Source organism: Phaenicophaeus curvirostris, chromosome 23, assembly GCF_032191515.1.
Source record: "Phaenicophaeus curvirostris isolate KB17595 chromosome 23, BPBGC_Pcur_1.0, whole genome shotgun sequence".
Classification (NCBI taxonomy): Eukaryota; Metazoa; Chordata; class Aves; order Cuculiformes; family Cuculidae; genus Phaenicophaeus; species Phaenicophaeus curvirostris.
Genome location: NC_091414.1, coordinates 4,787,242 through 4,800,715, shown reverse-complemented (window position 1 = coordinate 4,800,715; position 13,474 = coordinate 4,787,242). Strand labels below are relative to the sequence as shown.

Genomic DNA, 13,474 nt, shown 5'->3' with positions numbered 1-13,474 from the left:
GCTAACATGCTTAGAAGTGCATCTCATACATCTCAGATGGTCCTGAGCATCACCTTCGCTGAGATTTGCTAAGGAGCAAAGAATCGAATGGTGAGGTCAGGACAGAAGAGCAAACCAAACAAAACAAAACATGTCTCGTAAAAAGTATCTCTCATATGTAAACATATAGGATCTGTCAGGCACGGGATCAACCACATTACTGTTTTAAAAATGACGACAATGACAAAAATGAACAATACAACCTCTGTCGCCAACAACAAATAATAACAATAATCACATCACAGCTCTTGTTCACATGGCTGATGCCGGCTGACCCGCGAGGGGTGTGCAGCCCCTGCAAGTACCCAAGTCCCCGTGGTTGTGCTGTAAACCAGACTCTCACATGCAGCTCCGGTGTTGCCCCAGAGCTCTGTGGTGGTCAGGGACCCTACACTGGTAGGGAGAGAAGGAAAGGAGACAATGGGGGCTGCTTCTTTCTTTTTTTTTTCCTTTCTGTTTACAGTTCAGCCTTCCTGCATTGGCAGAGATGGCTTGGACAACTCCCTGATCTTTTCTTCAAAACATTTTGCAGAAGGGTGAGCTTTTCAGAACTTTTGAATGCTTTGTATGAGGAAGAGGGTATGAGTGAGATGACTGAGGAATGTTCTGTAAGAAACAAACATCTGATTCCACACGTCCTTTTTTTCCCCTATGTACAATCCACATACTTAAAACATACAAAAGGAACCACATCAAGCAACAACTTCAAGCCTCGTGGACATTCATCTTGAAATGTAACGTAGGTCCTGGTCCATCTTCGCTTGACGTTTGCGTGCAGAATATCCTGATTTGCTTTTGGTTTGGGAGACTTTGGTTTACCCTTTCCCTAGGCATCATTTTGCTCTATTCACTACCAAAAGGAGTAACGTAAAGGTGACTGATTAAGTTAAAGCTTTTGGTGCCCAGTTGAGTTCCTTCTAGTAGGGTCTCCAGACTGACTCATCCATCCTCCCAGTAGTCGTCATGGTTGTTGGTGAGTTACTGTGGCTCCCATCCGCATCTACCCCGTCGTTCTGATTGCCCAGGTTGGGATTCATTAAGTTATTCCCTGCTGAGGCACTTGTACAAGAAGAGAGCATCCGGGTTGGGGAGCGCTCGCCACCCGCCACCATGGAGAACTGGTAGGAGCCCGAAGACGTGCCGTAGTACAAATGGTAGGGAGAGGGGTTGGCCTGGAAAGGTCCACTTTGGTTTTGTGTGGAGCCAGGGTAGGGGGGCGGCAGGTAAGTGTGGTGGAAACGCGTTGTGGTGGGCATGCTGGTCATGCTGATGCCCCCGATCCCCGTGGCGGAGGGCGTTGCAGTGTAAGGGAAGGCGGCGGGCATGGCACCGGGGTAATGCATCCGTGGGTCGGAGAACCTGGTCTCAGTGAGCGTTGGCAGCGTCGGGAAGGAGCGATCAAACTGTCGGGGGTCAGAGAAGGGGCTCAGATCTGACGTGCCTGTTGGGAAGGAGGAAGAAAGCGGGTGGTTAAAGCACTATCCTTGAGGCTCCTGGAGTTTGTGCTATAGCCTGGGCCATCCCCTGCCCAAGGGATTAAAAGTCAAAGAGAAAAGCACCTCTCGTATCTGCCAGGGAAGAGAGCTGGGGAACTTAAATCCAAAAATCCTAAACCCATTTGTTTAAGCTGTTTCTGTTTCCTGTCCTAAAATTTGTTGTTTCCTATCCAAGAAGGGACACGACTAAGCTGACTTCTCTAGGGGTCGATTCATCTCCGGCAGATTAAAAAAAAGCACACCCCATAAACACAGCAAAATAATGTTTAGCCATTACATCAGCTGTGTAGTAAATAAATGGATGCAGGCCCCAGACGGCCAGGCCCTGAGATAGTCGGTGCTGTGTATACACACACATGGAGACAGAGAGGAAAAGCTGGAGTCCAGACCAGCCTGCTAAGCCTTCTTGTGGGTGGCCTGTTCGTGCTGATACCATCAGGGGATGGAGCTGATAAACACACAGCTGAAAACTCCCAAGCTAGGAGCCACAATATCCCTCTGCTTGATTTTGCTGTGTATTTTTCTCCTTCCAAGAGGATAAAAAGAGTGAGAAATTCAGGCTTTCTTCTGCTGGGGGAAGGGAGATTTGGGACAGCACCGTGGGGATGTTACCCAGCTCCCTCAGATGCTGGAGACCTCCATGACTTTTTTGGGGCAGGGGGGGTCTAAACCCAAAGGGGGCTGCAGCCAGCTTGTAACTGGAAAAGGACCTCTGCCTAGTGCTACTGGGTCCCATCCTTCTGCGTCAAGCCCTGGCTAGAGGTGGGAATCTAGTCTAGCAAATCCTTTGAGGACCTCTAGGCTTTCCTGTAGTGCTCTCAGCTCTCCAAAAACCAGTGCCATATCCTCACAGAGCCCAGCACACCCCTGGCTTCAGCGCACCTGAGACAGAGAGAGAAATGAGTTTTGCCCTCCAGGAAGAGACCTGAAACCTTCTCTATGAGACCACAACAGCCCACACCAAGCTCTGGCACTGGTTATGCAGGGGGACATGGTTAGAAACACTGCAACTGCACCTTTCTCAGTCTTTTAACATCCCTCATGAGATGAAAATCTCTAAAAAGAGTGGTTCAAGTCCAAAGTATTTATCTGGTGCGCTGAGCTCAAAGCCTTGGCCAGCTGGTGCTGGTTCTTCATCCATTCTATTTACTCCCAAGAGCTCCTTTTTCCTTTGTTTCCTTTTCCCACTGTGGTACTAGGATGCCATCTGGCCTCAGTGACTTTTTTGTCACATTGGCTGGATTTTGAATCAACTGAGAGCAAGAAAATGTGTGAGATGAGTACGATAAACATGCTTGTTGGTTTTAGGCATGCATATATATACAGACACACATATTTATACAACTGTATATGTGCTGGGCACACATAGGGGTGTGTGTTTTATGTATCGTTATGATGAAGCATTTTGAACTTCTCAGGTACGGCATTCCAGGCCCTGCAGTATTTCCCCAGGAAAAAATACTTGAGCTAATCCCTTCCAGCTAATGAGTGGTAAAGGCATGCTCTGGAGGAGCAGAAAGGGAGGGGATTTGAGCTGAACTCTCTTTCTCATCCCAGGTGAGTCCTTCAGCCGTTGTCTGCTGGGAGGAGAAGAGGAAGGGAGGTTCCTCTCTCCCCTCCAGACATTTTGTGGCTCAGCAGCAGCGCCTGCCTTCCCACGCAGGCTCCATGGAAGAGAAAGGTGGTGGAGCACCTGGTTTGTGAACAAGGCTGTGGCTTTGGTGTGAGATAAGAGAGGAGCAGCTCAAAGCTGTCATAAACTGCACTGCTCTGCACACACCCAGGGCTGGATGCAGCCAAGCTAAGTGTGGAAGCGACTGCCTGGCCACAGCACCATCCCTCTTGCATGCTATGTGGAGGGGGTAGAGTGCTTGGGCTAGCTAGGAAAGCACAGTGCTGAGAAAAATGCTCACAACTGACCAAACCGACCTGATTTCACATTTCAGCCTGGCAGCAGGATGCTCTGCCCCATCCCAAAGCCATCCTGCTGCAAAAGCAGCACCAAAACTGGTGTGAGCTGAGGTTTGGAGACCAGCCCTGCAAGAAGCAGCTTGACCAGAGCCTGGAGATTTAGCAGTCCAGCAGCATCACAGGTGGGTCCATGGGACAAAAATCCTGATTGAACTTGGATTGGAGACAAAAATTACTATTTTCTGAATGCCTTATACACACACAGCCCTGTCACTGTGGTCCAAGGAGCTAGACTGTTTTGCCATACAGTGAGAAACAGCAGCCTCAAAACCCCTCCCAGCCCCCAGAAAACCCAGACTCGCTCCCTTCCCCAGAGCAGATGACAATCTCCAGTGATCAGACTGCACTCCTTCGTTAGCTTTCACATGCCCATAAATGACATTCCATAAAATGCAAATCAAAATAAAACACAAGTGCTCAGGGCACATTTCCCTTTTCCTCTATAATGCACTTAAAGGGGGATTTTTAAAAGCTATATTTTATTGGCCTGAACTTGCAATGTTTGGCAATGGGTCCCTGCTACTAATTTAGACATAAGCGTGTAAGAGTGTTAATTGCAGGCTGTGTGTGTGAAGAGCGATACTATCAGGTCTAGAGACACTGTGGCCATTCCCTGCAAAACACTGCTGGGCAGCAGGCGAGTTCTCTGGGTGTCAGGCCTGGAATGTCCCCACCTGTAAGGGACAGCACAAATCTGAGTGTCTGGGGATGAATCCCTCAGAGAGCCAATCCCTTAGCTGTGTCTGCCCCAGCCAGGGAAATCCAAGGCCCCACGTAGTGACAGGAACATCCAAGTAACCATGACCAACTCGCTTTCATCATCGCTAGCTGGGCCTTGGGCTTAAAGTCTGGCCCAGAATAAAGCTCCAGCTTTTCCCACCAGTATGAGGCTAAAACCCCCTACAAACCACTCCAAAATCAACTATGTGTTTTGCCTCTGTGTTATCCCAATTGTTCAGCCTTCCCAGCCACCAGGCTGCTCTCCTGTACAATCATAGAATGGTTTGGGTTGGAAGGGACCTCAAAGCCCATCCAGTCCCACCCCTGCCATGGGCAGGGACACCTTCTCCCACTGGATCAGGGGCTCCAAGCCCCATCCAACCTGGCCTTGAACCCCTCCAGGGATGGGGCAGCCACCACTGCTCTGGGCAGCCTGGGCCAGGGCCTCCCCACCCTCACAGCAAAACATTTCTTCCTGAGATCTCATCTCAATCTCCCCTCTTCAGCTGAAAGGTGATCCCGCCTGCCCTGTTCCTGCACCCTCTGATCAAAAGCCCCTCCTCAGCTTTCCTAGAGCCCCTTTTGGTACTGGAAGCTGCTCTAAGGTTTCCCTGCAGCCTTCTCTTCTCCAGGCTGAACAACCTCACCTTGAGGCCATTCCCTCTCGTCCTGTCCCCTGTCCCTCGGGAGAAGAGCCCAGCTCCCTCCTCTCCACAACCTCCTTTCAGGGAGTTGGAGAGAGCAATGAGGTCTCCCCTCAGCCTCCTCTTCTCCAGGCTAAACACCCCCAGCTCTCTCAGACGCTCCCCTTGTTCTCCAGGCCCCTCCCCAGCTTCGTTGCTCTTCTCTGGACTCGCTCCAGAGCCTCAACATCCTTCTTGTGGTGAGGGGCCCAGAACTGAACACAGGGTTCGAGGAGCGGTCTCACCAGTGCCGAGTCCAGAGGGAGAAGAACCTCCCTGGACCTGCTGGCCACGCCGTGTCTGATCCAAGCCAAGATGCCATTGGCCTTCTTGGCCACCTGGGCCCCTGCTGGCTCCTGTTCAGTCGCTGTCAACCAACCCCCCCAGGTCCTTCTCCTCCAGGCAGTTTCCAGCCAGACTTCTAGTCTGGAGCTGCTCAGGGTTGTTGTGCCCCAAGTGCAGGACCCGGCATTTGGCCTTGTTAAACCTCCTGCCATTGGTCTCAGCCCATGGATCCAGCCTGTTCAGATCCCTTTGGAGCCTCCCGACCCTCCAGCAGATCCACACTCCCACCCAGCTCAGTGTCGTCTGCAAACTTGCTAAGGGTGCCCTCGATGCCTTCATCCAGGTCATTGATAAAGACACTGAACAGGGCTGGACCCAGCGCTGAGCCCCGCGGACACCGCTTGTGACGGGCCTGCAGGTGTTACACCCCGACCCCCGCACGGCCGCCGCCGCCCCTGGAGCGCGGAGCTGGGGAGCCCGGCCGGGCCGCTCGGAGCCGCCAGCAGGGGGCGCCGGAGGGACGGGAGCGGCCGCCAGGGGGAGCGCCCGCCCCGCTGCGGGGACCGGGGCCTGAGGCGGCGCCTTCGCCTCAGCCCTGACCCTGCAGCCCCTCTCTTTCCCCTCTAGCTGCCCCTCCAGCCTCTCTCCTTCCCCTCAGTGCTGCCCCTCCAGCCTCTCTCCTTCGCCTCAAGGCTCCCCCTCCATCCTCTCTCCTTCCCCTCAGTGCTGCCCCTCCAGCCTCTCTCCTTCGCCTCAAGGCTCCCTCTCCATCCTCTCTCCTTCCCCTCAGTGTTGCCCCTCCAGCCTCCCTCCTTCCCCTCGGTGCTGCCCCTCCATCCCCTCTCCTTCCCCTCAGCACTGCCCCTCCAGCCTCTCTCTTTCGCTTCAAGGCTGCTCCTCCATCCCATCTCCTTCTCCTCAGGTTATCCTTCCACCTCATCTCCTCCTCAGCGCTGCCTTTCCATCCCATCTCTTTCACCTCATAACTGCCCCCATCGTGGCTCCCTCGCCTCAGAGCTGCCCCTCTGTCCCATCTCCTTCTTCTCGGGGCTGCCCCTCCACATCATGGATCCACACAGGTCAGAGCCACAGGGGACAGGACGAGAGGGAATGGCCTCAAGCTCCACCAGGGGAGGGTCAGGCTGGAAATTAGGAAAAAAATTTTCACAGAAAGTGTCATTGGGCAGTGGCAGAGGCTGCCCAGGGAGGGGGTTGTGTCACCTTCCCTGGAGGGGTTTAAGGGACGGGTGGACGAGGTGCTGAGGGACATGGGTTAGTGACTGATAGGAATAGTTGGACTCGATGATCCAGTGGATCTCTTCCAACCTGGTTATTCTATGATTCTATGATTCTATGATTCTATGATTCTATGATTCTATGCCCGCCACCCCATCTGGGGACACTGGCCCTCCTGCCCTGCATCTGAGATCTTCACTGAAACAGCCCCAGCAAGGTCCAAATAAAAGGTCACCCTCCAAAACCACCTAACTCAGCAGCAAAGCAACCCTCCGTCATGCTCAGCCAGCCAGCAAACAGCAATCTGGAGCAAGCAACGTGCTAAGAAAACGCTAGGGAAATCAGAACCGGTGCAGTTGCACCCTCGGGCCCTGTACTCGCTTTGAAATCATAGCTGACAAAATTTAAAAATCACATCTCGCTGTCCCTTTCTCCAGTACATCTCACACACACACGTATCTCCATAGTAGTGCTGCCTCTGAGGATTTACTACAGTTTGCCTCCCTTACTCGCCGTCCAGACCCCATTTGCTTAAAGAAGACCCTGGCAATCTGAGCTTGAGTATTTCAGTTGTCCAGTTGCCAATCAAAATATTTGAAGGAAATGTTTATTTTCTTCTCGAAATCACACCAGCTGCTGCACTAACTGAATAAGCCCATTTAGCTGTAAGAATTTAACCATTGTAAGAGTGAATTGAGTCCCCCAACTACTCCAAAATCTGACCCAATCTATCAGCGGAAATGTCAATGTTTTGGATGTGAGTTTGGGGAAGTGTGGAATGTGTATTAAATAAAAGCCATGTAAAGGTCAAAGCCCTGATTAGTAATGCCACTGTCTCCTCGTTAGGGCTGTGCTGCTCTTGGGACCGCGGAGGCCGTGACACACCCTGTTATATAATTGTGCAGCTGCAATTTGCACCTTTCGAGGACCCCAAAGTCCCCTGCCTCCCCCCCTCAACCACACTTGGACCCGGATAGAAACAGGCTTTCAAAGCCACTCAGCCCCTTTCCACTCAGCCCCTTTCCAGATAAAACAACCGCATCCAATGACACAACAGCTTTCTTTTTGCCTCGGAGACAATATGGGTCTTTTCTTAGGGGGATGGCAAGGAGATAAATGCAAAGAGCTGCCTCTGATGGGAGCTGAACCTCCGCGGCTTCATGGCAGAGCTGGACAGGGTGGTGAGGGCTGGTTGTGAGCACAGAGGTGGGGAGACTGGTTTCTGAGGCTGACAGCCACAGAGGTTTCTCTGGGTTTGTTCAGCTACCTCCCCTAAGACCGTGCTGGGTTTAGGACCTGTCTTGGATGGACCAGAAATGGTGCCTGTGCCCCTGCTGGGTCAGGACTGGTGGATCTGCCCAGAGTTCCCTGGAAACCCTGATGGAGCAAGTTTTTAGGGACTAATGGCACTGATGTGCATCCAGGCCAGCGATGGAGTGAGGGCTTCCACTGCTTCCCAATCCAGGAAAATACCATTTTTTTTTTGCCTGGAGAGAGGAAAGGGCAGTAAAACAACATCAGGATGTGCAAAGAGCTTTGAGGGACAATGAAACAACAAGCTCAGTGCACGGGCACAGAGCACAGAATGCAGGGGGGCTCAACGTACAGCAGGAGGAAGAGCTTCTCAGATCATCTGGGGCTGTGCAGTGATGTATGGAATCTAAGCAATTCCACAGCACTGAAGATATCACTCTCTGTCCCCATTTTAAAGAAGCGGTGAACATGCAGTGGTTCATTGAATAAAGACAGCAATAAACCTAAGCATGTGTGTGCATTTCACAACACACAAAAATACTCAGTGTGCGGTACACACAGAGGGAATAATGGGAATGTAAAAGGATCTTGACAGTGTGGCACTCTCCAAGTGTATAGAATACATAAACGTCTTCAGCCTGGCTATATATCACTATTTTATTTATATGCATATATGTGCCTTGCAAAATTGTCATAAAAAATCTAGCGTGGGGGAAAAACCCCTCCTTTCCTGTCTTATGCCATGATGATTGACAACAACATAAACTCTAATGGTACTTTATGCTTATGTATATAATACAGGTACATGTGCAAGATGGAGCGGGGACAGAAATTCTCTCTCTGTATATCCTTTTGGCTATTTTTTCTCTGCTAATTTCTGTGATGATTCGACCTCCAAGTCATCTTTCAGCATTTTTTTGACCTCTCTTCCTCTCTGCTTGCTTCCCCTGATCAGAACGGCTCCATCTGGGAACACAGAGAGGCAGGTGGCCAAAGATGGAGAGAATCTGCTCTGTATGGGAAGCTGCACGAGATGCATTTGATCTCTGAACACCCAGCTCATCTCTAGAGAAGGCACCGCTCTCCTCTCCACCCACGCACGCAGGCATGCTCTCATGCCTCTGTCACACATGTGAACAAGTTCATTCGTTTCCAAGCCAGAGCCAACTAAAAAAGAAAACGGCCCCTTCCTCCTGCCCCACAAAAAATAGAGCAAAATTTATTTTTGGGGGAGGAGGGGAGGTGTTGAAAAAAAATGAGGGTGTGAACAGCATCCGTTTTTACACGCCCATGGAGCAATTGTTCTGTATCTGATATAGGCAGCTCACAAACTGGGTGCAAGTACTTCCTCTGCAGAGTTTGAAAAAAACCCCAAACCCCAAACCAAAACACAACAACACACACACGTCGCTTATCACAGCATCACCAGGCACCACCTCAAGATTGCTGAGGACGTGTGCTGCTCAGTTTTCTAATTCTTTTCAAATACCATGTGCTGCTGTTGCAGACATAGCCCCCCAATCCACCCCGATGAGCATCGCAAACATTAACTCCCCTCTCCTGGGTCCTCTCCCAGCACTTTCAATCAGAGCCCAAATATGCTGAGCAACAGCCTCCTGGTCTATACAGACAGGCAGGGCAGTGAGGCAGGGAAATTCCCAAGTATTCCCAGCTGAGTGAATCATGCACCACATCTCAACATCCTCTGCAGACTCTTCAAGGTCTATTGGGATGCTCCCAACCATTTGTTGGACCCATCCTGCTCTTCTGGGGAGGACCTGGCTTCTAGCATCCAGTCTGGGTTTACTCGGGGCCAGTTCAGCCTCATCTCTTGTGCCAGCACTGTCCTTCATAGCTTACATTAGCTCCTCTCTCACCCTGATGTTTACCCCCTGGATGTATTTACACAGAGCAATCAGCTCTGCTCCCAGCCTGCCTTTAGCTAGACTAAACACGCCAGGGTCTCCCAGCTTCCTCTCCCTCTTCACTGTCCTCAGAGCCGTCCTCTGCCCACATTCCGCTGCCCACCACACACAACATCAGGCTCCATCCCTGCCGCTCTATCCCGCAAAGCTAATGAATAAACTAACGGTGCTAATTGGAGCGGGTGGGTGGGCTGAATGGGAAGCACTCCCCTGATTATAGGCACTCCCTCTGGCCTGCCTGCGCTTTGCTCTTTACCTGTATTCAAAGGGTATTAAAAAAAATTTAACAAGCCCTGACTACATAAAAGGAAGTTGCTGAATTTACAACCCAGCCTGCAGCTAGACCACCGTGCCTGCCGAGCAGGTTTGGACCACGCCAAGTCTGCCATGGGAAACCCACTGCAGAGCAGGAGCCTGATAAGGGAGGCTGATGGGCTCTTAGGAGATAGGGCTCCTGCCCTCCTCTGCCACTCCTGGGCTGCGCCAAGCAGCCTGGCAATGCCCTCTCGCAGCCAGACCCTGGGCTGGAGGCTCCCCCATCGGCAGTCTGAAGATCCCAGCATAGTGAAAATCCAATGTCAAAGGTAGGATAGCATCCCTGGAGCCCGAGGCAAATTCATTATTGCGAGCTCATCTGCTGCTTCTCAGGAACTGCAGCACTTCTGCCCCTTGAGCTGCAGCTGGGAGACAGAGGAGGCTGCGTGTCAGCAGCAAAAGCAGCGGCCGCGGGTGCTTGGACTCTGTCTCAGGGAATGCTCCCGTCCAGCATTGGCTTGTGCTTCGTCTTAGTTACATGCCAAATGCATTTAAGGGACATCCACTGTGCAGTGGGCAGATGTAATTGAGAGGAGCAGAAAAGCGGTTTAAAGATAGGCATAGAAGCCTGTGGAGCAGGCAGGAAGCCCATCTTAAACATGTTCCTTCCTTTGAGGCTGAAGCTGAGCCCCACAATATGTTTTCTTCCCACTAATGCTTGCCTAGCTTCCTTTGGAAACGATTTAGTCTCTGCCCATGGTAGAAGGTTTTTATCCATTAAGAAACGGATATTTTAAAGAAACCATAAGTCGATCTGGACAGGGATTAGGAAGCAGCAATTCAGTGTATTTACTGGGCCCATAATTCAGGACTTAACCTCAGAGCAGCCACGTTGCATTTCGGAAACAATAGGGTACTCGCTGCCTATGCCAAGAGGCTTCTTAAAAGTAACGTAATACTTTAAAAACGTATATTTAAAAAGAAAAAGAGAGAGAGATTTTACTCTAAATGCATATGGTGAAGTATTCTGCTGATGACTGGCCTGGGTTAAAAACTTTGCACTGCCTGTAAGTAATGGATTTGAAATCAAGCTGATTAAAGGTGGGCAGCTTCCCAATCAGGAGCTCTGGAAGACCTTCACTAGCAAAGACAATGCCTCCCAAACCCCTCAGCAGACAGGGAGAGGCAGGATGGAATTTGCAAAAAGAATCCTGCGTTTACTGTTTTCCCTGTGAAGTCAAGGGAATTTGGTTTCGCTGGAGCAACATGAAGAGCGTACAAAGAGAAGTTCAGTGCGTTAATCAAACCAGCTTGCTTTCTTACTGAGTTGATCGAATTTAAAATCACTTTGCAATTGTTGTCATGTATGCAAGGCCCCTACGTATTGCCGGACCACGCACACAATTGGTTTTGAGTGGTTGAAGATGTTCCCACCACGAAGCTAGAAGGCAGGAGCCAGCTGCGTGGGCGGCCCTCCTCTGTTGCAATGAGAGTAAAACAGTTCAGCAGGACCCACTGCTGAAACACGGGTGAGAGCAAAGTGTCGCGCTGAGAATTGGGGGCTGCTAGGACCATCCCTGTTCTCCCCAGGAGGATGTGTGTCTGTCACCATCCCGCTTCGGCAGAGCAAATGGGCCCTGAGAATCAGACAGCGGGCAGAAGCAAGTTTCCTTCAACATCTTGCTTCACTTTTCAGAGATACTTGATTTTTATTTTTTTTTTCCAGCTAGAAGACAAAACTTGCAATGAAGCAAGCACGCAAGGCTCTGGCTTCGCGTGCCCTGTAATAAGGAACCATTTCAAGCCATTCTAATGACAACTTGGTGTCTCGCCGTGGAGACAGGAGAGTCGGGATTTCAAAACCTCAGATGTTCCAGACCTCAGTGGAGAAGATTGGGCCAAATCCTCAATGGAAGTAAATGGCTTTGCCCTGCTGAAGCCAAGGAAGCAGCACTGCCTGATGCTCGGGGGCCTTCCTATCCTACCTGCCCAGCTATCAGGCCAGATTCTTACCACAACTACACTGAGGTGAACCCAGAATTCCCCTATTTTTTCCCCAAATCCGTGGAAATGGGAATAAAATCTGATGTGTGGAGGGCTGCAAAAGTCTGTCCTGTTTGCCAACAGGCATGGGAAGGAATCGATTCTCTGTCCATCTGCATGGAGCAAGGCAAGACTGAAGGCAATGAAATTCACTAACACTGGGAAACCATCACAAGAGCAGGATCTGACCCGCTTGGCCATGGTGCTGAGCATGCTCTCCTCCTGTGTTTCCTGGCATGCCCTTGAGAAACGATCGGTTTTCTTTTACCGGGAGGTTTTCGGTTTGAGACCATTTAACCTCAGGATGATCGTTTTACATGGGGGCTATTTATAACCTCCGGGGGCTGCTTTACTGAAAGTCTTCTGCAAGTGGCTGAGGGCCAGCTTCTTCTCCCATTTACACCAGCGTCCTTGCTGTGATCTCCCCAGCAGCTACAGCCGTCGCTCCCGAGAAGGAAAGATTGGGCTGGGCCAGAGCAAACACATCTCCAAAGGACCTCAATTCCTCCCAAAGATAAATACTGTCTCCTACGTTTGTGCTTCAAAGCACAAACCCCACGTGCTCTGTCCAAGGATCTGAGGTTCCTGAATCCCCCCTCGGTGGCTGAATCCCCCCTCGGTGGCTGAGGGGGTTTCTGAGCATCTCAGCTCCCCAGCCTGGTTTTGCCAGAAGCGGATTAGGAACCGCTTGCACAAACTGCTCGGTCAGCAGAAGTGGGAGGCCAAGCACCTCTGGCACATGAGCAGGGGGAAAGCTGCTGGGCGTAGGTGCTCGTGGAGGGAAAACCTGCCCCGCCACCCTCGCTGGCCCCCTTTTAATCCTTGCGCAGGGATGTAAAGATGCTAAAAATGTTAAGGTTGGGAAGGACCCAGGTAAAGGATAGCAGGGGCTGGATGAACTCCAGCCTGCCCCGTTTGTCCCTCCTAACCGATATCTCATTATCCTTTTTGCTAATCGGCTTCTCATGTGTGTTACCTAAGAACGTGCCAAGTCATGAGAATGACAGCCCTGTTAACTCCCGTGTTATTCTTGGCACAGGCTAGGCTCCACTTGCTTGGGTTAAAATTATGATCTTTGTGAATAAGCTGTGTGTGTGAGAGAAAAAGAGGGGTTTTTTTGTTGTTGTTATGATTGGTATAGTCAGCGTTGTGTCAAAAGGACAGGGCTGAGATTAAAATTACGGAGCCAATTCTGCTCCCAGTTACACTGGTAAGAACCCACAGTAATTTTAAGACAGTTCCTCCAACTTGGGAACCGGGAGCCAAGAGCAGAGCGTGCACGAACTGCCTTTTTCAGCATTCCTGGTACTTTGGAGTCAATCCGCAGGAATGAGCTGGGATGGCTAATTTTGTGTGTCTCTGCTCCTGCTGTCACTTGACATTTGGGAATTTGGCACTGATGGCAGCTTGTGGCCAGTTTCATTTTTTTTACTTGTTGAATTTGTGTCATCACCTGATTCTTTGCTCCAAACGACGATCTTTGGGTTTCTGGCACTACAGGGGACCGGGCTAATTTAAAATACTCATTTTTTTTTCTTTCCCCAAGAATCTTTTCTTATGCAGCCAA

The 13,474-nt window shown here is 50.7% G+C and overlaps 1 protein-coding gene across 1 annotated transcript in view; it reads right to left on the bottom strand.

Moving 5' to 3' along the window:
- Positions 1-55: 55 nt before the first annotated feature.
- RUNX3 (RUNX family transcription factor 3) overlaps positions 56-13,474 on the bottom strand; it is a 41,590-nt gene continuing 28,171 nt past the window's right edge. Inside the window, exon 5 of the mRNA XM_069875260.1 lies at positions 56-1,480. Within this exon, the coding sequence (XP_069731361.1) occupies positions 957-1,480 (524 nt within the window). The 3' untranslated portion in view covers positions 56-956. The remainder of the gene's footprint in view (positions 1,481-13,474) is intronic.